At 43.3% G+C, this 25070-nt stretch overlaps 9 protein-coding genes across 9 annotated transcripts; 2 read left to right on the forward strand and 7 right to left on the reverse strand.

Annotated features, from left to right (window-relative positions):
• Nucleotides 1-1895: 1895 nt before the first annotated feature.
• Nucleotides 1896-4767, reverse strand: O0I10_008360 (aconitate hydratase, mitochondrial; the record flags this gene model as incomplete). The annotated part of the gene is made up of 9 exons (XM_058488363.1): nt 1896-2261; nt 2324-2836; nt 2899-3024; nt 3081-3668; nt 3721-3899; nt 3959-4255; nt 4326-4343; nt 4412-4661; nt 4735-4767. The coding sequence occupies 9 exons, from the start codon at nt 4765-4767 to the stop codon at nt 1896-1898; spliced, it is 2370 nt and encodes a 789-aa protein (XP_058340833.1).
• Nucleotides 4768-5018: 251 nt separating this feature from the next.
• O0I10_008361 (uncharacterized protein) lies at nt 5019-7551 on the reverse strand (the record flags this gene model as incomplete). The annotated part of the gene is made up of 7 exons (XM_058488364.1): nt 5019-5214; nt 5274-5408; nt 5461-5655; nt 5729-5912; nt 5970-6225; nt 6281-6362; nt 6416-7551. 7 exons carry the CDS (start codon nt 7549-7551, stop codon nt 5019-5021), a joined length of 2184 nt encoding a protein of 727 aa, XP_058340834.1.
• Nucleotides 7552-7790: 239 nt separating this feature from the next.
• O0I10_008362 (uncharacterized protein) lies at nt 7791-9633 on the reverse strand (the record flags this gene model as incomplete). Its single annotated transcript, XM_058488365.1, has 8 exons — nt 7791-7943; nt 8006-8155; nt 8214-8449; nt 8520-8621; nt 8681-8813; nt 8871-9047; nt 9112-9456; nt 9529-9633. 8 exons carry the CDS (start codon nt 9631-9633, stop codon nt 7791-7793), a joined length of 1401 nt encoding a protein of 466 aa, XP_058340835.1.
• Nucleotides 9634-9835: 202 nt separating this feature from the next.
• Nucleotides 9836-11446, reverse strand: O0I10_008363 (uncharacterized protein; the record flags this gene model as incomplete). Its single annotated transcript, XM_058488366.1, has 5 exons — nt 9836-10034; nt 10094-10174; nt 10241-10452; nt 10517-11374; nt 11438-11446. The coding sequence occupies 5 exons, from the start codon at nt 11444-11446 to the stop codon at nt 9836-9838; spliced, it is 1359 nt and encodes a 452-aa protein (XP_058340836.1).
• Nucleotides 11447-12081: 635 nt separating this feature from the next.
• Nucleotides 12082-12920, forward strand: O0I10_008364 (uncharacterized protein; the record flags this gene model as incomplete). The annotated part of the gene is made up of 7 exons (XM_058488367.1): nt 12082-12168; nt 12237-12266; nt 12331-12406; nt 12469-12486; nt 12558-12609; nt 12669-12747; nt 12819-12920. The coding sequence occupies 7 exons, from the start codon at nt 12082-12084 to the stop codon at nt 12918-12920; spliced, it is 444 nt and encodes a 147-aa protein (XP_058340837.1).
• Nucleotides 12921-16481: 3561 nt separating this feature from the next.
• O0I10_008365 (uncharacterized protein) lies at nt 16482-17801 on the forward strand (the record flags this gene model as incomplete). The annotated part of the gene is made up of 2 exons (XM_058488368.1): nt 16482-17490; nt 17560-17801. 2 exons carry the CDS (start codon nt 16482-16484, stop codon nt 17799-17801), a joined length of 1251 nt encoding a protein of 416 aa, XP_058340838.1.
• Nucleotides 17802-17892: 91 nt separating this feature from the next.
• O0I10_008366 (uncharacterized protein) lies at nt 17893-20514 on the reverse strand (the record flags this gene model as incomplete). The annotated part of the gene is made up of 2 exons (XM_058488369.1): nt 17893-18725; nt 18777-20514. The coding sequence occupies 2 exons, from the start codon at nt 20512-20514 to the stop codon at nt 17893-17895; spliced, it is 2571 nt and encodes an 856-aa protein (XP_058340839.1).
• A 760-nt stretch (nt 20515-21274) lies between these two features.
• O0I10_008367 (uncharacterized protein) lies at nt 21275-22066 on the reverse strand (the record flags this gene model as incomplete). Its single annotated transcript, XM_058488370.1, has 1 exon — nt 21275-22066. One exon carries the CDS (start codon nt 22064-22066, stop codon nt 21275-21277), a length of 792 nt encoding a protein of 263 aa, XP_058340840.1.
• Nucleotides 22067-23263: 1197 nt separating this feature from the next.
• Nucleotides 23264-24976, reverse strand: O0I10_008368 (uncharacterized protein; the record flags this gene model as incomplete). The annotated part of the gene is made up of 4 exons (XM_058488371.1): nt 23264-23491; nt 23558-23860; nt 23915-24135; nt 24214-24976. 4 exons carry the CDS (start codon nt 24974-24976, stop codon nt 23264-23266), a joined length of 1515 nt encoding a protein of 504 aa, XP_058340841.1.
• Nucleotides 24977-25070: the final 94 nt, after the last annotated feature.

A 25070-nucleotide genomic window follows, 5' to 3' on the forward strand; every position in this document is an offset into this window, starting at 1 on the left:
GGACGATGCATGAAAGGTACACAACCCTCACTTTTATGTCATACATTGGCAGCCAATAGCCACTTTTGTGCATTCTATTGTAGGTGGACGATGCTCCTGCTCTAGACATTCATTTCCATGATTAAAGTAGGTTGATCCGAGCTGATTTGGTTGAGTTACGGTCGAACAAGATTACATCGGTTGAGCTACATCGAGCGTGCTCTATGTCCAGAGTGATGTAATCTCTCTTTGACCGCAGCTCAGTCAAATCAGCTCGGATCAACCTACTTTAATCATGGAAATGAATGTCTAGAGCAGGAGCATCGTTCCCATGCAGTGGATCTCACAGCAATGATGATTGGATAAAAGTGGCCGTTAGATAGCAATACATGCCTGTTCCTAGATGATCCATAAAGTAATTATACATTGACCCTTTCATTCATGCAAAAGTAGCTGTGTTACACAACACAACCCTCTGCATCTTTTGCTCTATTATAGTCATACTACTTTACATTAAACAAAGACCACTTCTCATATAGCATCACGCTTACAAACATAAAGATGCCTGTATCTCCAAACTTTACAATGAAACGTGGGGTTTTGAATAGAGCAATGGGCTCGGCTTGGCCAACTGCACCTTGTGTGAAAGTTTCACGTTCAATGTCGCAACTAGCCCAAAAAATATTTTTTCGGTCGTCGTCGTCGAAGAGGTCGACCATCGGATCCAGTTTGGCTGGTGGCGACATTGCGAAATCTGGGATTGGCAAGCTTGATCGTGAAACTTTCACACAAGGTGCTGTTGGCCAAGCCGAGCACATTGCTCTAATCAAAACCCCACGTTTCATTGTAATGTTCAGAGATACAGGTGCCTTTATTTTTTACATATGCTGTAAGCATGATGCTATCCGAAAGTCTTTGTTCATTGTCAATTAGCTAGACCCTGACAGAGCCAAAGATCCAGAGGGGCGTGTTTGTGTAACGCAGCCTTTCATGCAGGGCTGTAGGGGTCAATGTATGAAACGTTTACATTATTCAGTAACAGCGCATGTACTGCTAGCTAATAGGCATTGCCTTCCATCCCCAACTTACGTCTATTCCATCACAATGGAACAATGCACCTGCTCCAGACGTTTATTTCCATGATTCAATTATCTTGATCTGAGCTGATTTGACTGAGCTACGCTCAAACGACGAGTACATGATGTATGTAGCGTATGTTGTATACGGGCTGGTGTACTTTTGTTCGTACGCAAGTCAGTCAAGTCCACTCGGATCAAAAAAGTTGAATGATGGAAGTGATGGGCTGAAGCAGGAGATTCGTTCACATGTCATAGAATGAGCAGCAGTGCCGATAGCGAGGAAGTGGCGGTTAATAGCTCGCAATAGATGAATTCATGTATTGCATGAATGGTATTGAAACTGCCCATCTACCATCCAAGCATTGACCAAAAGATGCTTTCGCGTATGCTGATCAACTTTGTTCTAATAAAGACCCCATGCTTCATTATGAGATTTATGAGTGAGAGGGTGCAAACGTATGAAAGACTACAAATGAATTGGACATAGATGGGGTGAAGTGCTTGCCCGTGCATGTATCAGCTCAAATACAGGAGAATTACAGACACCAAAATCGGCTTTTGATGGTGAAGGCATAGGCATAGGATTGAGAAAAGAGGTCGACAGCAACATTTTTTGAATTGCACATCATGGACGTGCGAGTCTCTATACTCACAACAGGAAGGTACATGGATAATAAAATATGATTCATGCATAATGAGAAAGGCACACAATCAGCGTATGGGATACGGGAAAATGCAAACATGCAATCAATTGTTCATTGAAGTCTTCTAGGTTGGGGATGATAGGGGGGATTGGTTGGTGTACTAGCTATATAAATGGTACTACTATACTACAATTTATGCGGAGGCGGCAACCTTTTCGCTAATGAGATTAAGGGCACTGCCCTTTTGGAACCACTCGATTTGATCCACGCTCATGGTGTGCTTGGCGTCAATGGTGACCTTGGAACCGTCAGGCTTGGTAACAATCAATTGAACAGGTTTGCCAGGTGCGATATCCTTAACACCCTTGGTTTCAATCACATCACCACCAGCGATCTTTTCATAATCGTTCTCGTTGGCAAAAGTAAGTGGCAAGACACCTTGCTTCTTGAGATTGGTTTCGTGGATACGTGCAAATGATCGAGAAATGATGACAGGGCAACCAAGATAACGCACTTGAAGAGCAGCGTGTTCACGTGCAGAACCTTCACCATAGTTGTGCTGTATCATTATAGAATTAGTTTGTGTTGCCCTTCCCCACTATGATTTTTAAATTTACTTACATCAGCAACCACCATCCATGGGATATCTTGGCTCTTGTAGCTCTTTGCAACAGCAGGAATGGTGTCTTCCTTGCCATTGGTAACATCTTGCACCAAGTTGACTTGACCATTATCCGCATTCACAGCACCAATCAAGGTATTCTCGGCAATGTTTTCAAGATGACCCTTATACTTGAGCCATGGACCAGCAGCAGAAATGTGGTCAGTGGTACACTTGCCTTGAACCTTGACAAGCACACGCACATCCTTGAACTCTTGACCATTCCATGCTTCAAATGGCTCAAGCACCTGAAGACGATTGGAGGTAGGTGAAACAACGACATCCACAGAAGGATCGGCAGTAGGTGTAGGCGAAGGTGGTTCATAGGTATCACGGCCCATCTCGAAACCTTGTTGAGGAAGGTCATCGCCTTGAGGAGGTTGGAAACGGAATTCATTACCATCCTTGTCAACCAAGCTATCCACCATAGGGTTGAATGAAAGCTTGCCAGAGAATGCCATAGCTGTCACAAGCTAATCACATATGAGTGAGTTTACATTGATCCATCTTATCCTACTTTTTCTCTTTCTCTTACCTCTGGTGCAGCCAAAAAGTTCATGGTCTTGGGGTTACCATCGTTTCTGCTTCGGAAGTTACGATTGAATGAAGTCATGATGGCATTCTCTTCCTTCTTGTTCTTGTCAATGTCAACACGCTTCCACTATTATTTAAAGTTAGCTCATCCATTTTTGACGTTCTTTTGTTATCCTATATTACCTGACCAATACAAGGACCACATGCATTGGCAAGCACTTGAGCGCCAACACCTTCAAAAACAGCCGTTTGACCATCACGTTCAATGGTAGCACGAATTTGTTCGGAACCAGGGGTGACCAAAAAGTTGGACTTTAAGGGAATACCAGCTTTGCTAGCTTGTTCCACAATGGAGGCGGCACGTGACATATCCTGGTAAGATGAGTTGGTGCAACTGCCAATAAGACCAGCGGACAATTCATCCTTCCATCCATTCTCCTTAACCACATCCTTGAACTTGGAAAGAGGTGTGCTCAAATCAGGGGTGAAGGGACCATTGATGTGAGGCTCAACTTCGGAAAGGTTGATTTCAATGACCTTGTCGTATTGGCAACCTTGATCAGCAGCAAGATAATGAGCATTGGCATCAGCTGCCTTTGCAACTTGAGAACGACCGGTGGCAGCAAGGTAGGAGCGCATGCTGTTGGTGTAAGGGAACAAAGAGGTAGTGGCACCCACTTCAGCACCCATGTTGGTGATGGTAGCCATACCAGTGCAAGAAAGGCTCTCCACACCTTCACCAAAGTACTCAATAATATGACCAGTACCACCCTACGTATTCTATTAGTACTTTTTCTCTACTCAATCATCATCATCCACATACCCGAACAGTGAGCAAACCAGCAAGCTTGAGAATCACATCCTTTGGACTAGCCCATGGGTTAAGTTGACCGGTCAATTTGACACCAATGACATTGGGTGCCTTGAGTTCCCAAGGAATATCGGCCATAGCATCCACGGCATCTGCACCACCAACACCAATAGCAACCATACCCAAACCACCTATAATACAAAAGCATGTCAACATCTATAGGCCCCAACAAGTGATATCATCGTATTACCTGCATTGGGAGTATGACTATCGGTGCCCAACATCAAACCACCAGGAGCTGCATAATTCTCAAGGACAATCTGGTGAATGATACCACTACCAGGCTTCCAGAAAGCAATGCCGTATTTCTTGGCTGCACTCTCCAAAAAGTCAAAGATCTCCTTGTTCGTCACGATAGAGGATGCCACATCCTTGTCAGCACCCGAGTAGGCCTCAATCAAGTGATCGCAGTGAATCGACGATGGAACAGCCGTGGTGCTCATGCCGGAAATCATAAACTGAAGCAATGCCATTTGAGCAGAGGCATCTGTAGTAGACCTTTATGTTAATAACCCCCCATATTCATCCCCCACATTCTCTCTTGTTGAATAGTATACCTTGCATAGCAACACGATCTACAATAAACAAAGAACCAGTCAACCATCATTTTCCTTTCTTTTATCATTTCCTTGTCTTCTCTTACCAGGTGACAACTTGAGATAGGTCTCACCACGTACAGGGATGGTTTCTTCAGGGTTGGTCAAATGAGCATAGACAATCTTTTCAGCCAAAGTGAGGGGTCGGTTGTCAAGGATACGACGCACAGTGGAAAGCTTTTCATTCAATTTGGTATAAGGAGGAGTGATAGAACGACAATCTTTTTCAACCACGGGTTTGATGGCAGCAGTGGCAAGTGTGCGTTGAGCAGTGAGGCGAATAGGTGATGAAGGGACCTGAGTTGAATAATTTAGCTGGGTGTGTCTGCATTGATGGATGATCATATATATCTCTTCATGTGGTACTTACCCTTCGAAGGGTTTGTGAAAGATATGCGCTCATGAGGAGAAGAGTGGGGAGGAGAAGTGTGAAGAGAGAGAGAAAGAGAAAGAGAAAGGATAAAAGAAACTTGAATTGTTTGACACCTGTTGACGTTTTAGGGATCTCAAAGATGATCCAATTGGGGAAGGTAACAAATGATTGAAACACGGGCAGTCATAGTCTCCATCTCCGCTTCCAGTGAGATTATCAGCAACATTTCTGATCCATATCGCACATGCAATCAATCGTGTTTGTTTATTCTCTCTTTTTGATTACAGTGATCCGCTCTTGACGGCCGTACGCTTTGTGGATATCTTTGTGTCAGCTTGCTTTTGAGACTTTGCACCATTGTTGATTGCTGGAGGAGGAGGTGGAGGTGCTGCTGCTGCTGCTGCTGCTGTTGCTCCCTTTTGTCTTTTACGTTGCTTGGATTCAAACTCATGCCAATCACCATTCACATCCAAAAGACTATACATCATGGATTAAAATCACCATCATCGTCGTCTCTCAAAGTGATCATAACTTACTTTGCAGGCATCACGGCTTCTGGCTCCTCTTTGGTAAAGTAATCAAATTGCAATGCTTGTTCAGCTGTCGGCCGTTGCTCAGGGTTCATGGAGAGCATGGCTTCTAACAACTCTAACGCACCAGGCGACATGGTTCTATCACACTGTGTGAGACCATTGTCTTTGGCCAGGATCACATGTAACTTACTTTTCATAAAGTTCTCTGAATTTGTTTGGGTATTGTTCCTTGGGTCGTACCAGATCGTACCATGGCAACTGTGTAATTGAAGGCCAAGTTTCCGTGGTAGGAGTTCCCATGGTCTTGTAAATGATATCAAGTTGTGTGATTTCATCCACGCCATTGAAAACAGGCTTGCCAGCGAAAAATTCAATCATGATACAACTAAGTTGTATCAACCATCATTAGCGCCATCCTATTTCCCTGTCTCTCTCTCTCTCTCTCCTTGGATATTTACCCTCCACTCCAAATATCAACGGCAGGACCGTAAGCTGTTGCGCCTAACAAAAGTTCGGGAGGTCGATACCACAAAGTGATAACTCGATTGGTATAATCATGCGCAGAATTTCGCTGAAATACGCGTGCTAGGCCAAAATCAGCGATCTTGAGTTGACCTTTCTTGTTGATCAAAAGGTTGGATCCTAGTACACCACCATTCAATCAATCATGAGCTCGAATACACCCTTTTTTATACTCACCTTTGATATCTCGATGGAGGATTCCCTTTTGATGTAAGAATGCAAGACCTTGAAGCATTTGCTTGACCAAAGACTTGGCATGTGCCGGTTCAAACTTGAAATTGGGATGGCTGAGAATACCCGAGAGATCATGATCCATGTATTCGAGCACCATATATACAGATCCTTTGGCTACCATGATCTCTTCAAGCTCCACGATACGTTCATGTTTTAACCGTTGCAGCAATTTGATTTCTCGCATGGCGGTGATTGGAAACTAAGGCATGTTGTCAATATCACATCCACTCCTTGTATGTGTATATGTAACTTACCCCATCCTTGTCATTCTTCATCCTGATTCGTTTCAATGCAATCAAGTTCCCCGTTTTACCATTACGTGCCTTATACACCTTTCTAAATAATCATGTCAATAAAGAAAGCCACCTTTATCCAATCCACTCACTTACCCATAATTGCCTTCGCCGACTTGACCAATCTTTTCAAACAACAGGGCGGGGTCATCCGGTGTCTTTGTTGGATAACCGACATCATCCAATACGGTATCGGGTACTCCTCCCATAGACATAGAATCATTCCAATGACGTGGATCGATCTTTGCAGGTGGTGGTGAGGGTGGACGCTGTATTGACTTTGTGCCGTTATCTTCCATTGGCCAAGGCGATGAAGAAGGTGGTTGTGAAGGTGGTTGTGGAACAGGCAATGCATGTTGTTGAGAAGAAGAATCATTGGATGAAGATGGAGGTGGAGGTACAACGCCAGAGGATGACTTGTCATAGTAGCCTTGATAATACGATTGATAATAGGCAGCAGCTGCAGCAGCTCCTTCGGATGAATTGTAATAGGCCGCATAATCATAATCAGACCACCCATTGTTCCATTGATTGTCCTTGCTACCACCATAATATTCATTCCATTGTTGCTGATAAAGTGATTGATCCGTAGTTGGCACTTGCATAACCATAGTAGATTGTGGAACAGAGGCTGAGGGAGGTAATGGTTGTTGTTGTTGAGAAGAAGATTGTGATGAAGTAGTCGTAGGTGGATGAGAAGAAGAAGAAGGTGGTGGTGGAGGAGGAGGAGGTGGTGGTACTGCTGCTGCTGTTGCTGTTACGGATGAAGAGGATGTCGTTGTGGTAGGTGGATGATGTGATGATGATGATGATGATGATGGCTGTTGTTGTTGTTGTTGGTCATGATCATTGGTAGTTCTTCGTCGTTCATGCCTACTACTACGATGGTATCTATCGTCATTACGTCGACTACTGCTGCTGCTACTGCCATGGTCATGATAAGACGACCTGCTGCTACTCTTCCTTTCTCGACTAGACCGCCTCGAATAAGATCGCCGTCGTGACCGATCGTAGTCATGGCGCGAATATCGACTTGACTCGTCTCCATAATTCCTACGCTTCTCATGTCGATGGCTGCGGTGTCGATCGTATTCGTCTCTCGATCGTTTACTTCCTGAGCGACCATCGAGCGATTCTCGGCGTTTGTCGTGATGCTTGCTGGTGGCAGGCGATTCGGGTGTTGCTATATTACTCTGCCCTGTCGCCTTTGAAGAACTTGATTGTCGTTCCATGCGTAGGAATGGTATATGTACTTATAGATAAAGAGAGAGAAACAGTATACGCTTTGAACGAAAAAGAACGGTTGACCAAGCAATGTGGAATGAGAGTCCATTCACCTTAAGTACGCGGTTCGGCCCTTGTGACTTGCCTATGCAGCCATGCAACTTATTCACTCCACCCCCATCCACACCCCACTTATCGCCTATTATTAATGAACAATAAAAGTGTATTATCAAATGTGATATCTATATTACAATTTCACTCGAATACCATAATGTCGCCATAAAATCCACGGCAAAAGTGCCACCACTGTAATATATATAAAGCATACGGCTAAACTTTGAATGCTGGATGCGTATAATGTTCTCATGCTCAAATTCACCAATCCTGTAAGGATATTAGCCTATTCAAATGTGTGTGTTAATCATTACAACATCAACCATAAAAGAGCCTCCAATACATTACCCAAAGAAAAGTGACAAGACCATTCACATTGACTGCATCCAACAAGGAGGGTCCTCGACCAGGAACTGGATATAAGTACTCAACCCATACCAACCATCCCAAGAGCGTCAAATTGAATGCAACTACCCAGATAACATAAGGAAGATTGGCCTATTGGTGTAGGATTAGCTAAGGTTCATATGATGGTATCATTGCTTCCACCCCTTACCATTCGCCTCGACACTTTGAACATTTCATTTTCGTCTCCGATGCATAAATACAACCACCAACATCCAAGCAATGTCCATAAAGCACACGCCTGCACCAATAAATGAACACCAACATGCTTTGAATTGGGTGCGTCTGATTTGACTCCAAGCCATCGAATCAAGGAGGATTGAGAGAGATCATTTCGGAAGATAATCATTCCCGATTCCAATCCAAGCAAGAATATGGACACATAACCTACACACACACACACACACACACGCCTCAGCACACTATCCTATGTGTGTATGCGCATATATACACGTACCAATGAAGCTGCATACGCCTTCCTTATTGGCACTCAAGATATCAACACGTGGGGCATCGAGAATCCATGATTGTAATCCATAATAGAGAGCAAGTTGATACGCTAGAAATCAAATAAGAATCCATATGTCATATAAACCTTTCCCCTCCTCTATACTATACCTGAAGCGAGTACCATGGCAAGTGCAGAAAAGGAAATCCATTGTTGCATAAAACTAGCCAGTGTCACAAAAGGTGGTAGAAACCCAAGAGTAAAGAAAAAGTTCCAATGTAAGCCATATTCTGAAGTGTGTTCCTATACCATGGGGGGTCAACATGAGTGACGATGTGAGTGTTTACGAATTCAATTTACCTGGTAGTCAACTCCTTTGGTAAGTATAAAACGAAGAAATCCGAGAGTGAGAATAGGGAGAGCTGATCTGAAAGCTTTGATCATGGCCGTTATACGAGGAACGGGGTGTCGATTAAGATAAGATCTTGATGCAACAATGCCTGAAGAAAACACCACAGATCCTACACCAACATCCATCTACAAATACACATGTGAGTTACCATTTCCTATGGCCTCCTCCTCAATGGTTGTATCCATTTACCAATGATGTGCCAAATGTTTCCACCTTTGCAAATCGACGTGGAAAGATGGGGAAATCCACAGCTAGGATAGCCATGCATGTAACCATCATGATGCCTGCACGATACACCGTAAGATAGGACTTGTAGAATTGGCTTGATTCGGGTGCTTGTTGTGGTGATGATTGCGAGATACGCGAGAATAGAAATGACAAGGACACCAAAGCGAGTGCCACCAGGATAGCATGATCAGCAGCCACCGTTTGACTTAGCAACACAGGTACAACGTAAATGACGATTTGTATGAACAAGTTCTGCGATGGGATGCTCGAATGAAGACTCAAGGTGGACCAAAGTAAATGAGACGCCTAATAATAAAAGGGCCACATGATGAACGACAATGGACGCCATGGGTTCGAATGGAGCAAGAGAGGACATACCACGAGTGACGAGACCACTGAAAGTATTTCGGTTATAGAACCACCTGTGCAGTTGGATACCCAGGCTTCTTGGGCGCGTTTGTATTCCTCGTCGTCGCGAAGCATGAAAAAGGAACAAGAGGCACGTGGCCAACATCATTCAGACTTTATACAACCCGACGCATTATAATGCCATTCATGACTTTGTAAGCAGAATTAACTAGTACTTGCATCCCATCATCCATTGCTCCATCAAAAATAAACAAATGTTGGCATACGATGACATTTATCAATAAAGAAGGCTATTGTATAGTATTCAAATGGACGTTTAAGCTTGATCGTCATTGTCGTGTGAGCTCTTTTGTTGCCCATTTCCATTCTTCAGGGTCTTCTTCTTTTTCTCTTTCTCTGGCGACGCTGTTGATTCATCAAATTGCTTCCATAAGCATTCAAATTCCTGTTCAAAAGCCTGAACACAGTTGGGTACATTGGTAATGATGATGTTTTCCTGGTTTTCATAGCGAGCACTAGCAAAAGCAAGATGTGAAAAGATAAATTTGGGCAACCAAAAAGATAAGCGACTTACTGCTTGGACCAGTTATAGCTTCCTGTAATCAAGATCTTGCCATCGATGATTGCAAACTTGTTGTGCATGAAATGTTGAACGCTACAAAACACATAGTTAGCCCTTCTTTCGATCTTCTTCTATCATCCCATTAAAAGGAAAGCTTACTGGTTATCGGTCCTATAAGGGATGCCATGATCTTTATGCAAACGCTTGACATCGGCATGTTGGCCTTCAACCTTTTCATCATCTGAAATGATACGCACATTCACATTTCGTTGCTTGGCCTTGATCAAAGCAGTGGCCACATCATCATCGGTGAAATCATATACGCAAACGTATAATCTTTCCCTTGCCGCATAAATCACGCTAATGAATGCCTACACATACAACCAACATTGATATTGATGCTACTATCACGTTTGTGAATGATGGTCCACTTACATCAAAGCTCTTGCCATCGTGGTCTGGAAAGAAGAATGGCTTGACAAACATGACATCTTGAGTCGATCCGGTCATCTTTTCAACAATGGCATCATAACCAGCACCTGGTTGAAGTGATCCTTTTCTGATCTTTTTACCCAGGTTACGACGTGATCTTGACGTGGAATTTCTTGACACATCCGATTCCCCGCCGTCTGTCACGCTACCATCTGTTGTAGCCGAGTCGTACCCACTGTACCATGATGTGGGTGCTGTCAATCCTCCTTCATTGGATTTCACAGTCAAGGTATTGTTGTCTCCATTGCCTTTCTTGCCACGCTTTTGCTTGTTCTTTCTCTTTTTCTTGGATGATGCATTATTCTTGCCCGATGCTGTAGCTGCTGCTGATGCACTGATATCGGATTCTCCTTCCGAAATTCCACTACCGTTCTGCCGTTGTTGCTTCTTCTGTTGTTGTGCAATGGTCAATGCCTGCTCCACAGTTGACTCCATATCATCATCTTCATAAGGAGACACCACAATCCCAGGAAATTTTTTAGGCTTAGCTTGGTGGGAAGGTGGTTTCATCCCTCTCGGCTTAGACGCAGCGGGAGCTTTTTTGTCAACAATGGCACCATAGGTACCTTGTGTAACCATGGAAGATGTGGAGTCCGTGACAGAACGAAGAATGCAAGCATGTAACCATTCAATGATGTGTTTCTCCTTGTCATCCTTAACAGCCAATTTGGCAGCATTGAATATCACATCGATCTTTTGCGTTGTGTTTAGGGTCGCAGTGAATTCCTCAAGTCGATGGAGGGCATAGGCACGAAGTTCATCTTGATCCTCTTCGAGTAGATAACTAGCCGAGGGCGTTGTCTGGGGGGAGAAGATAGATAGGATGGAATTAAAATCAAAGCTATGCATTGAAAGTATACGTACCTTGGACATGAGTTGGGTAACGTTCTCTGCGTGGAGCACATCCAAACGAGTTACAGAACTCTTTGTAGAGCCAAAACAGCATAAATGAGAGAGGATATCCATCATGGTGGTGTACACTGGTGAATGGAAAAAAGGAAGTTGATAACTGCCATGAAGAGCCTTGTTCCCTTTATACGTACGAGCAAAAATCATGTGTGACCCAACGAAAGGTTTATACAGCTTTATCATCAACAAGAGCTAAGCCCAAGTCAAAGATGCCATCTTCATCTATCCACTCCTCCTGCATAAGACCAACTCGATTTGTCCCCACAAACACGTAGAGCTATCCCTCACACACGTAGTTACGCTATCCAATCTCGCCAATCGAATAAACAATGTTCTCTTTCATTGTCACCATTGTGGAATGTAGTGTTGGAAAACAAGCATTGTATTCACATGGGGGTTTGTCAATCTACATACTGTACAGCGAAAGGGGGGTATCTCAAACGACAAAAGGCCCACTAAAACTCATTTCATCTGCTCTGCAATAAAAAAGCTGGTTGGGATGTCGTGTAACTAGACACAAGAGCATAAATAGTAATCGCCCTGTTTCCCTTGCTCGTGTTTCCACTTTTTCTTCTTCTTCACCTCTTTATATACAAACCATGAGCGGATTCCCTGTTGACACCTACTTTACTATCAAGTCGCAAAAGAACTCATCCCTTTTGACCGTCAAGTCTGGTAGCAGTGACGTTAGTAGCAAGATAATGTAACTCGAAAGCTTGCCAACAACACGACTAACTCTTTCCTTTGTATCCAGGCTGCTGCCAACGTAGTCATTTCTGCCCAGGCAAGTAAAAGGATCATTGATGACTTTACACATTTAGCTAACACCATCACGTCCCTTTTTACAGAACGAAGGTGATGATATTGATAGCCAGTTGTGGACTTACGACGATGGATTCATTCAAAACAAGAAATCAGGATTGGGTAAGTTACAAATCGAGAGCTGTATGAGGATCATGGTACTAAGGTCGTTATAATTCTACTAGTGTTGGATGTTGCTGGAGGTATATAAAGCAGGTCGACTTTGATGGGACCGTTTTTTTTTACTAAACAAGCCCATTTGTGCATGAACCAGGCGACTTGAAATCGGAAGCCAATGTCATCCAATATGACCGCAAAATGACCATGTAACTCAACTTTTCCACCTCCTTGATATCGATGTATATACTCATTTGGTGTTGTCTAGGACCTTGAACCAACGTTTCGGACATCGTGATGGCTTTATTTATGCTCGTGCTGATCCTCGCTTGGTGCTTGATATCAAGGTACATCTCGCGAACGGGTCATGGATTGAAAAAGGAAAAGGATTGGCAACTGAGTTCGTTTCAATCATTAGGGTGCTGAGGATAAGGATAACACTTCGGTCATTCTTTACAAGCGTAAAACGGATATCGATAATGCCAACCAGCAATGGAAGGTCGAGCCATATGAAGGCTAAAATGTACATGTATCATCCTGCTCCAAGATGTGAATAAATAATGAGATTCCCTTTGGTGCAGAGTATACATCATCGTTTCACGGGCCGGTCAATGGCTTTCATTTGTGTAACATTGTCCAACTGTAATTTCAAGCAGCCAAGACCCTGTGCAACTAAAGACAATCCATGTTGATAGCATTGGAAAGCATCGTTGTGCCATTCATCATCTTGTACACCCGATAAGACACGACCTACGTTAGGACTTTTATTGGTTTGAATAAACTTGGGTCTCTTACCTCATGTCTCAGGCTTAATCCTATAGCAACAACCGCTTTGACATCGTTCATGGGTTTCTTTTTGCTCGCTGATGAGATCGGTGTACTTTTGTTCAGGATGCCCTGTCGTTCTTTGACAACATAAATTCGGCACTTGCCAACCCATCCACCAATCCAGCCTCTCGTATGATAGAACACAAACATCCACAAGAACATAGTAACCAGTGTTCCTCAACATTGGTTCTTCCCAAAACTTGTAATCATAAAGGTCGCTATAAAGACTACTATGAACAAGAATAGCTTGACAAGGAGAAGAAAAGTATCCAATAGTCTCAACGTACATTTAGTATTATCCATCTCTTTCAATCGATCAAATACCGCATTCCTTTAATCATAATAATGGCGTAATACAAGGAAAAGGGATGGGTGCTTGTAAATACAGACTACAGAGCATGTACAAATACTACGGCCATTGAGAATAAAGGTCACCCCAACCACAATCCTTATTTTTAACACACTCCGGGGCGAATTTGCGGCTATGAGAATAGCAGCAAACATAATCTCTTCCTTCATGGTTGAGCTGACATTTGCGGTGGCTGTTGCAATTGTAATCAGAATGGTCTGTGTTGAGTAGTTTACACGGGGATCCCTGCTTAGTGATCATCGGCATGCAGCATTTGTCATCGGGTCCATTGGGAACTTCGCCTTCCTTCTTACAGCCATGGTACACACATTTATAATGTTCATCGCAGCGAGTTTCTGCACCGTTGCAGTATCTCCACTGATAACAGCGACCACCGATTTCACCATGTTCGGGTTCCTTCTTTACGTCGTATTTGCCTGTGCTCACTCCATTCCCATCACTTGTGGCTATAAATTTTGATGCGCTCGTTCCACAGTCCTTGTACTTGACCAAAAGATCATTTGGAGTGGAACCTCTTGCACATACAAAGGTTGAAATGCATGATCGATCTTTGCCTGGGTCACATCTTTTGCAGCTCTTAAGATGTAACGGGAGTCCAGTGTTAAACATGCGTAAAAGCAGCAATGCGGTACTTCTGTCAGGCTTTATATGGTACTTTTCTTCGAGGCAGTTTTCATAGTTGTCCATATAAAACCGATAATAGCTGGCATGGCAAATGCCGATGAAAAACATGAACATAAGTTGTATAACTACAAGCTAGCGTAATAGATGTCCCACATTAATCACTATTCGTATACATACGCAATGTCACGAAAGGGTATCAAGGATGATGGCATACCTTCATAATGTTACTAATGTTACTGTGATATAGAAAGTCTACTCTTCCATAGTCAGGGTTTTATACTCAACGACGTATGCACTTGCTCCTTAAAAGGAGCTGCTATGCTTCGCTAGCCGGAATAACAAGATCAAGTTTCTCTTACATCGATCCCACCCCCACTACATGTCGCACTTGCAGAGATTGATGATAAAACATGGGCATATTTACCCAACCAATACTCCCCTCGACGCACAATAATAGGAGATGTGGCCGAGAGTCTCTTCACAAGTGTCAACGCCTGTATATTGAGACGCAGTTGCGTTCATTTACATACGCGTAAAAAGTAAGCTAATGCACCGGGGCTGTAACCTTGACGCCACTTGGCTGCATAGTGATCCTGAAAAATACATCTAATCGGGCTAGCACCAGTAACATGGATCGTGCTACCTAATGCAATCATAAACGCAAGCATTCGCCATGATCGTGATTGAGACATACCATCCCTTCTTCTCTTATGGGCGAATTGTTGATACCCGCAGCTGAATACAAAGGCCCATTTTTTTACTCCTCCAGTAACCATTGTATGTATCAAAGTTTACGATGCTTTCACCATTGGGAGAAATTCCGTTGCCATGATACATATGTGATTTGAGAAATGAAAAAGCAGCATAGTTATCTGTTGCACTGTTATTTCCTTGGTACCGGAAGGAAAGGGTTAAAAAAGGGGGAGGTAACGAAGTAAAAGGCGATCTTTTACCCCTTGGAACGCGTTCTACATGTCATACAGGATGGCTTGAGTAAGAACGCCCGGATGATAATAACTGCAGGTGATTATGATGCTTTCAGCAAAAAAGAGGCAGCGTCTATACGGCGAGACTTTTCTCATAGCAAACGTAAAAGCACATCGTTACATTATGCATTGAACCCATCTTGAAATCTCACTCGAGTTTTGTATGCAAAGATGCTAACCATCAAATTCTGTAGTCATGATTACAGGATTGCGTGTAGCTGCCTAATGACCGGCTCCTAGGATAAAAAACCTCACCTTGCAAAATGCTACGACGTTTTCATATGAATGCAAGCGATAAATGCGCGTTTGGGATCTTGAGGATAGTACATGACTTAAGATTGGTTGCCTTCTCTAGAAAATCTACCAACAGGCCTAGATGGGATGATACACGTAGCTCCTCAAAACCTCGTCATGAAGCGAAGGCTTAAACATGCTATCATGGTATCTCCTCCAGTGTTATCTATCATTTGCTGTGCTTGTGTACGCACGCTCATTACAAGAAAATTTGCCATTGTTAGACTATATGTAGTGGCATGCGCATAAGCAGCGATGATCCAATCACAGGATTCAGCCATCCAACACTGTACATACGGTACGCTCTATATGAGTGTGGAAAAAGGTGCAAGAAGCATGATGCAAGTAGCAAAACCCGTGTTTTCTTTATTGGATTAATCCACCCGTGTTGGATTAGACGATGTATGAAAATCGATTGCACAGCCCAACAACCAAAAACCTTGCTATAAATGTGTCATTCTTCATCCTATCCTAAAGCTAAATTGCTCTTTCAATGACGTCATCTAGGAGGGTACACTTTTGAAGCAAGCATACAGCAATAGCAAGATCAAGAAATCTCTAGAATCCAGGAGACACATCAATAGCTTGTATTACCGTACAGAGTAAAATATCCCAAATCGGGCGTATAATACTAGGAGTCATATCATGCCATGATTGCTTGATTGTTGCATATGGCGTCTATTTCACGTTGTATAAGATATCAAGAAGAAGGGTGCCTCATGGCAAGGATGATTAGGGAAAAACGGGGCTTAGGCATACATCATGCAATAAAGAACCATGGCTTGCGCGGACATGCGGTGACACACAGCATCCTGCTTTTCGGGTTCGGCTATTTTAGACTTCCGTGAGGGATGGCCCGTTCTCCGATTTTGAGTCATATGGAGGAACTTGTTGGAGTGAAACACTTGTATATAAAAAGCAAATCAATGTACCTTGATTCGTTAGATCAAAACGTTTCTTTTTCTTTTTTCCATTTATCATGGCAACAACAGCTGAAAATCAAGTTCTTATTATTGGAGGTGGTCTTGCTGGTCTTGCACTTGGCAATGTGCTTCAACATCATGGTATCCCTTACACGGTGTTTGAACGCGAAAGTTCTCCCAATGATCGTTTACAAGGCTGGTCTTTGAGTATGCATTTTGTATTGCCCAGACTCGCTGAATTGATCGACCCTGCAAAGTGGGCCGAATTTGGTCCTCGTACAGCTGTCAATCCTCAAGACCCACACAATGTCTCCTTTGCGCTGATTGATGGTGTTAGCGGCAAGCCTTTTATGCAACGTGGTGGACCTAATCTTGGCGCTGGTGTATATCGTGTCAACCGAAAACGACTTCGAGACTGGTTATCGGAAGGCATCAATGTCGTTTGGGGAAAGCAGTTTGATCACTACACTACTACTACAGAAGAACAAGATGGCGGTGTCAAGGCAGTGTTCAAGGATGGTACTGAAGTAAGGGGTCGCTTGTTGATTGGTGTGGATGGATCCAACTCGGCTGTGGCACAGCAAAAGCTTGGCACAAAGTTGTATGATGAATGCACCAGCACGCATCCTGTCAAAGCATTGGGCACACAAACCATCATTGATGCGGAGTTACGCAAGAAAATCGAGGAGATGTCTTCAGCTTTCATGATTGCCTTTGGACAAAATCCTCCCTCGGGTGGCCCTATGCCCTGTTTCTTTTCTTCGTTGAATGATGTTATCAGCGACAATGAATTTTCCATGCAATGGAGTGTCTCGACTTTGGATGAAGATTTCAAGATTGCTGATACCGATGCTGAACGTCTTCAACAAGCCAAGGATCTCGTACGGAAAGGAAATTTCTCTGGCCCTATTGCGGAGATGGCTCTCAACACAAAAGACGATACACCTACTCTCGGCTTAAGAATACGTGAACGTGCACCTCCAGAAGACCTTGGTTCTATTTCCCCAGACAATGTGGTTCTCGTTGGTGATGCTGCTCATGCAATGACCATGTTCCGAGGAGAAGGTTAGTAGCATAGAGGAGTGAATGGATGGATGGATGGATCACGGAATGCTAACAAGATGGATGTAATAGGTGCTAATCATGCTATCATGGATTCACTCGTACTTGGCGAACAGCTGATCAAATTATACAAGGATGAGATCAGTTTGAAGGAAGCACTCGATGTTTACTACAAGGAAATGATACCCCGTGGTCGTAAAGCTGTTCAAGAATCTCATGAGGCAGCTTTTACTATGCATAAATCACGTGAAGCGATCGAAGAAATGGTTCAATCCGTTATCAAGCGACACACCGGACAGGATCAAAAGGAATAAACAACACCTCTATTATCATACCATATCACTTTTTATAATAAAAAATCGAAATTTTACAGCTAAGACAATAGGATATTAAGTTTATTATGCATTATACTATAAGTTTATCGGAATCATTGGATTCATGACGCCTACGTGGGGGTGGTGGCATGCTGGATCGTGCAATGGGAGATTGGCCTCGTGCAGCATTCTTCGTATTCAAATAAGTGATAGCTTCATCTTCGACCAAATCGCCAATGCCAACCAATTCGGATATGCTGTACCCTGTTGCTGGATCAACAAGACCCGTATCTGCTCCATTTTGTAGTAGCATTTCAGCCATAGGAAACAAGTGCTCTCGATCATCATGATCCAATGCCACACGTCCATGCAAAAGTGCAAAATGAATGGGGTATCGTACAATGTACTCGGCTGTTCCCAATGATAAGCTCTTTTCCCATTGTTGCTGTTCATCGTCATCATCCGAAGCAGCACCCACTGGTATCCGTATCACATTCTTTTCATCAGTGCGGCATGCATTGACATCGGCACCAAGAGCAATCGCATGCATGGCAGCGGGTATATCATCCTTGTCAATGGCATCAAAGAGTAGTGCTTGAGGATCATCGCTGGTATGTTGAACAAAGGCTCTCTCGACGTATTTCGCCTGAATGTATTTCAACTTGGTATTTCGGGTATCATCCGGTTTGGGAGATGTTGATCCAGCAGCCGCGTTGCCTTCTATTGTTGAGGAATCGGTAGTGGTAGTGGTGGTAGTGGCTGAGGTCGTTGCTGATAATGATGATTCCCAAATTGCATTGGATCGGCCGTTTCCAAGGGCACGTAATAGTGATACGATATCAGGTGTATACGATGCGCTGTCCAATGTCAAAGATCGTACTTTGGAAATATGCGTACCCAATGATCGATGAATACCAGAGCATTCTAAAAAGATGGATTAGTCTTTCATATCAAGATGTTGTCTAAATCACTTACCAATGCAAAGCAAAATACCAAGATTCAAAGAACACCATTCAGGGTTTGGATCACCACAATCTGCACAATATCCATTGGAAGGATCTTGTTTCAACTTGCATAGCAATTCAGTATTGGGAGTAGCATCGGTGACGGTGTAATTATTGAAAGGCTGCTGATGAAGAGAAGGTGATTTTCCAAAGCTCAAAGTAGACCATCGAAAACGTTGATGTTGATGTTGTTGTTCATTGGATGATGTATTGTCGATGGATGACGATAAGAAGTCTTGTGCTGCAATTCCCAAACTATCCCCACTTTGTCGTTTCAATCCATTGCGAAGAGCGCCACTCAAAGATCGAGCATGATTCCTGTTACGTTTGCTGCTAAGCGTCCCATTATCATCTGCTCCTCCTCCTGCTGCTGCCGCTGCTGCCGCTGCCATGGCTGGTTTAGAAAGGTCCACCGAACTTCCCATTCCATTCAATAAACTTTCAATAGCATTGTTGATGGTTGCAATCCAACTCTGCATCTCTTCATGTGAGGTAGCTTGATAGACACGTCGAAATTGATTGGTAATCACTTCAAAGCAAAATCTTCTCTCTGTGTTGCGTGCTTCTCGTGCCGTTGCAAATCGTAAATTGATAGGATCAATGTGTGTCTGCAATTGCCCTTTCCAGTTGCTGTATTCGTGTAGTTGACCTCCACTCAAGACGCACCAATACTTGTGCCAATTGGCTGCAGCACCTGATGCCTTATCGAATGCGCTATGTTTGGATGGTTTGGATGTTGCAAATAAGAATCCTTCCTTACGCCGTCCACTGCCACTGATCAATTCTCGATCTTGTTGCTGCAAATCTCGAATGCCGCGGAATTTATCTTCGATTGGTGGATGCTGATCATGTGCAGTAGTTGGATCAAGATCAGATTCCATTACCAAAAGTGATGGCGGTGACTGTGCCACTTGTGGTAATTGTTGCTGCTGGTGGTGATCGAGTGATGTCCTTTGTTGACAGGGTTGCTCATCCAATTTGCCTTCCAATATCTTGCGTTTCTCATGTCGTTCCTTGTAAACTTGATTCTGCTCACGCGATGCATCGGCCATGATAGATGCCAGCTGATCCAATCCAACTTTGTATGGTTCAAGTGATTCAGCCATTGTCTGATAAAACGCGTATTGCTTTTGTTGATAGCTGAAAAGATGATACAAGAGTTCCTGATTCTTTTTGCCGCCATGTAAATCCATCAAGAAGCTGTGATAATCGAAACGAACAAGATCGAAATGCTGCTTCTTCTTTTGTTGAATGCCGTCATCTTGCTCGGTCTTTGTCTTTAGATATTTGCCGAGGTTGGTATAATACTCTTTGCTCTCTTCCTCAAATTGGCGTCGATGATGTTCAGCTGTTTTGATATCCATTTGATACAACTTCTCGAGTGGATCAAGTAAAAGAGATTGCATCGAATGCTCTAGTCGTTCCCACTGTTCATGCATTTTTGGCCACGAGTCGTTCAAATAATGTGTAAAAAGAGGTTCCACACTCGATATGTCTCGCAACACGCTCACAAACTCGGTATCCGCTTGGAGTAACGCTCGCTTGGCTTCCAAAGACGCCATGGCTGCTTTGAGTATGCGTTTCACATTGGCCTTCAATGCACCTGTGCGTCCCTCCAATTGAGTAATGGTGGCTCGAAAGAGTGGCCCATCCTCCAGATCCATGGTGGCAGATTCGGAACTTTTGATGGATGGTGCCGGATCAGACATGCTGTCGTGGTCGAGTCAAGGTTGAACAAGAAATAGGAACAAGCGACCAAAGGAGGAGAAAAGAAGAGAGAAAGAGAGAGCACCCGCAGCGTGTCACTTGAAACATCGTGTTCCCAGCATAAATTCGGTAATTGACTTGTCAATTCATATCCAATGGATCCTCCTATGTGGTACCACCTACCAATTGACAATTATTGGTGTCATAGTTTTGAATAATATAATAAGATGCGTACATCCATACCATCCACCAGCAATAAACAAAAGTACCTTTATTGACTACAATCCATCCATACATTGATGCCTTTTTTTTCTTAAACCTTGCCTCCACGATATCCCATTTTGTGGGATATCACGCAATTAGGGCTGAACATGTCTCTTTTTTCAAGCTAATCACAAAATTCCCATGCTACTGGATGACAATCTCCATAGCAACTTTGATATTGTAGTATATCAAACCCTATGCTACATAAAGCGTGTTCTACTGGAGCAATGGACCTGCTGACAACATCAAGTAAAGAAAAAGCAGTCAACATCCACAACAAGCGCTGGTCCTCAACATCGATTCCTCCATAAGATTTGTATTCATAAAAGCATTGTAAAAGCTATAAGCAATAATAGAGCGGTAAAAGCATGCAACGGTATCCACATAATCTCATTGATCCATTGTCTTTCATCAACCAAATTCGCATTCTTCATTCATTAATGTTTAAAAAAAGGAAACGGATAGAGGCTTGTAAACTCAAAGCATGCATGGACACTATCATTGGGAATAAAGATAGCCCCATTTACATTCCTTATTTGGAACACACATTGGAGCGTTTTGGCGGCCATGAGAATAGCAGCATTTATAATCTCTGCCTTCGTGATTGAGCTGACATGTACGGTGGCTGTTGCAGTTGTTATCGGAATGATCTGTGTTGAGCAGTTTGCATGGGGATCCCTGTCTCGTGACCATAGGCATACAGCATTTGTCGTCAGGTCCATTGGGGACTTCGCCTTCTTTCTTACAGGCGTGAGCCACACATCTGTAGTTTTCGCAGCGAGCTTCACCGTAGCAGTATCTCCACAATTGACACCTGCCACCAATCTGGCCATCTTCGGGTTCCTTTTCGGGTTGTTTGGGGCGGTTTGCGAGTTCCTTCTGGTATCTCTCAGCTTCGGCCTGGGCTTCGGCTCGCTTCTTTACTGTTTGCACTCCACAGTCCTTGTACTTGATCAAAAGGTCATTGGGAGTGTTTTTATCGTTTAAGCAACCATCTGGCATAATGCAGGATTCATCTTCGGAAGGGTTACATTTGCAGTCATGATAGATAGTGGCATCCTTATATTCCTTGCTGTCCTTAACCTTTTCAATTGCCTCGTTGAAGCCTTTATAGTCAAAGTTTTTAAAGTCAAAGGTTTTAGGATCGAATTTTCCAGGCTGAAATTTCTCCGGAAGCAGGGGTGACAGGTCCACGTTCATATAGTCGATGGAATACTTCTCTTTAAGGCATTGTTTAAAGTAACTCTTTATATCCATGTCGGCAGCATGGCAAATGCCAACAAGGAACATAAACACAATCTGTACAGTTGCAATCTAACCAGAAAAGATCCCCCGGTTAATCATTCGCGGTATATGTAAGGAAAAAAAGTATAAAGCGTAATCTACCTTCATAATGTTCTTGCGATTTGATAATTCTCTTGTCACTTCTAGGGTTGGAGTTATATACTAATGTCATATGCACTTGTCCCTTATCGGAGTCGCTATGCTTCATCCTGATTAGAAGAATCCAGCCGCGATGCAGCTGGTGGAGGTGCTCTCCTTTTTTTTAGCCGCTATTGCATTTGTGCTTGCAGAGATTGAAGATGAGAATATGAGGCATATTTGACCAACCAATGTAGAATCAGTTTGCCACTTGATGTACATTAAATGAAATGACCAAGCAAGCTTTTTCAAACATCAAAACCTGATTATAGTGACACAGCTACAATTTTTTTTGTATAGCATAAAAATGTATGCCTACACAGGATGCTGGAAAGTTTACGCCACATTTCCAGCAAGGGGCATCCTTGAATGCATCTCGTCGAGTCACCGCCAAGAGAATGCACGTCATCCATGCTACACGATAGCCCCGATCGTTATGCCTACTCCTCTTTCCCCCTTCGTTTGGAAGTGCTGCCAAATACAACTTCCTTTTTTTGTTGCGCAGGTAACCATTATAATCCAAGTCTTTTGTCGTTGTAGCCAGCAATTCGTTTGCCATGTATAATAACCGAAAAAATAAAAAACACCCTCGATGACTCGATCTTATCCAAACATACTCTTTCGCGGTTCCAGAAGATTGATTGGGTGAAGATATCAGTAGAAAGTACATAAACGCTGATGCCCCTACATACGTTATCCCATCACATGAGTAGGAACGGCCGAACAAAGTGATCTGCAGGGGTTATGGCGCAAGAAAGAATGCTATCAACAAAAAAAAGGGAGAGCTATACTACGATGCATATTTCGTAACAAAATTAGTGATACACGAAGTACATATGAGTTTGATGCTTTCCATCGATACCTCGTCAAACGTCCTCCGCCACTAATGGAAGTCGAGATTTGGTTTTGCCACATTTGTTATACGCTCGTAATGCTTCATGCAATCTCCTCGAAGTGCTCTTTGAAATTTATGGAGGCAGATGTAATAGAAGGTCCTTTGTTTACAAAGTATACTATGTTGTATATTGTCTACATGGCATTTAATAAGGTGGTAGTATATTATCATTAGTTAGGTATGCTATGGAATCGACGACCCCTTGAGCGTGGCGTACTCTTTAGAGAAAACGGGCCATCGTTATCTTTTTGCCGATATTCTTGAACCATGCCAGGTAATTGCCCTCTTGCCTGCCATTGTGCAATCATGGGCATACCAAATTTAGCCCACCATCCTATGCTTTCAATGGCTTCGGATGATTTACCAAAAGGGAATGCTTGAAAAACATGCACCATGTCCTTCCATTCGGATACAAGGTTAGACAATCATTGTATTCATACATTGTACCCTATGTATCTACCTACCTCATATTCTTCATGATGCACAAGGGTTGTTTTGGTAGCACCAATCTTCGATACCAGATCATTGATTTCATCACGTAATGACTCGCATCCACCCGATTGGATCAGCAAAGGCGGCAATCCTTCAAAGCTTTCTGCAAAGATGGGTGAAACATAGGGATGACGGACCATGGTGGCTGCTTCTTCACGGCCTAAGTATAAATGCGCTGGATTCATTGCTTCCAATCGATCTGGATTATTGGGTAGATAATCGTAGATAGATGCATTATCCCAGCTTGGGTAGGAAAAGGACAAATCGACCCATGGCTAAGATACATGTTCAGTGGATGTGCATGATGTTGCATATACGTTTCCCCTTACCGATAATAAAACAGCACCTTCCAGTTGTGGAAGTGCATAATCACGCAAGTAAAGCATGGTTGCCAATGCCAAACCACCACCAGCTGAATCGCCCATGATGAGGATGTTCTTTGGTTCCAAGCCATAACCGTAGTCTGCATCAATCAAGTAAAGATAAGCTTGCACTGCATCATAGAGAGCTCCTGGGAACTTTGTTTCAGGTGCCAATCGATAATTGACAGCTATTACAAATTTGGCACGTTAGCGATACCACCACCATTACCACTGCCAGCATCATAATGCCATCATGGCGTATTTACCAAAAACACGTCTACCAGTAGCCTTGCTAATCTTGTGTGTAAGGGTGCGGTGTGTTTGAGCGCTCATTGCACAATAGGCACCGCCGTGTAAGTATAAGACAATCTTTTCTGGTGAGCGTGTTCGAAGTACCAAAGCACCGCTATTGTTGTTCATCGTTGCTGCAGTATTATCTTCCACTGAATTTTCATCGTTGTCTTCTTTTCGCCCATCATAACTTGGATTAATGACGCTTTGGCACCTATCCCATATAGATCCAGCTGACATCCATTCAACGGACATGATACGATGACCTTGTTCCTGTGCATCAAGATCACTTAGGATCCCGCACAAAGATCTCCGCCTCACGCGAAACGAACCATCTTGGGTCTTTGATGTAAGAGGAGTAAGCCATGTAGGTGCGATCAACAAAAGTCGCCAAAATTCAAGGCTGTTGGCAAGCGAATGATCTCGTAACACTTGTAGAAACGACATGACAACCGTTTGCTGTATATTCCAATGGGGTCGTTTTGGTTGTCCAAGGACAAGGTGTGATACAATTTCGGAGGCCAGCCGAGAAACCACCTTGGGAGCATGCCACACTGTTTGATACAGCTCATTCATAACTGGGTTATTATATGTCAGGAGTTGTTGTAGCGGTAGCTTGGATAGAATGGCTGAAAGAATCAAGACATTGCTAGTAGAAGATGGAACGTTGTGGTTGTTACCGCTACTACTACAACATGCGGCAGCAGTGGTTGCGGTGGTGGTTGTGGTGCAACTCATTTGTGAGAAACAGAAGCGTTATAAGTTGGGACGTTACCCCGCACACAACTTGATTTATAGCACACAACACCTTTCCCCACACATCACAATCATA

This window comes from Lichtheimia ornata (genome assembly GCF_029851405.1).
Source record: "Lichtheimia ornata isolate CBS 291.66 chromosome Unknown scaffold00044, whole genome shotgun sequence".
NCBI lineage: Eukaryota > Fungi > Mucoromycota > Mucoromycetes > Mucorales > Lichtheimiaceae > Lichtheimia > Lichtheimia ornata.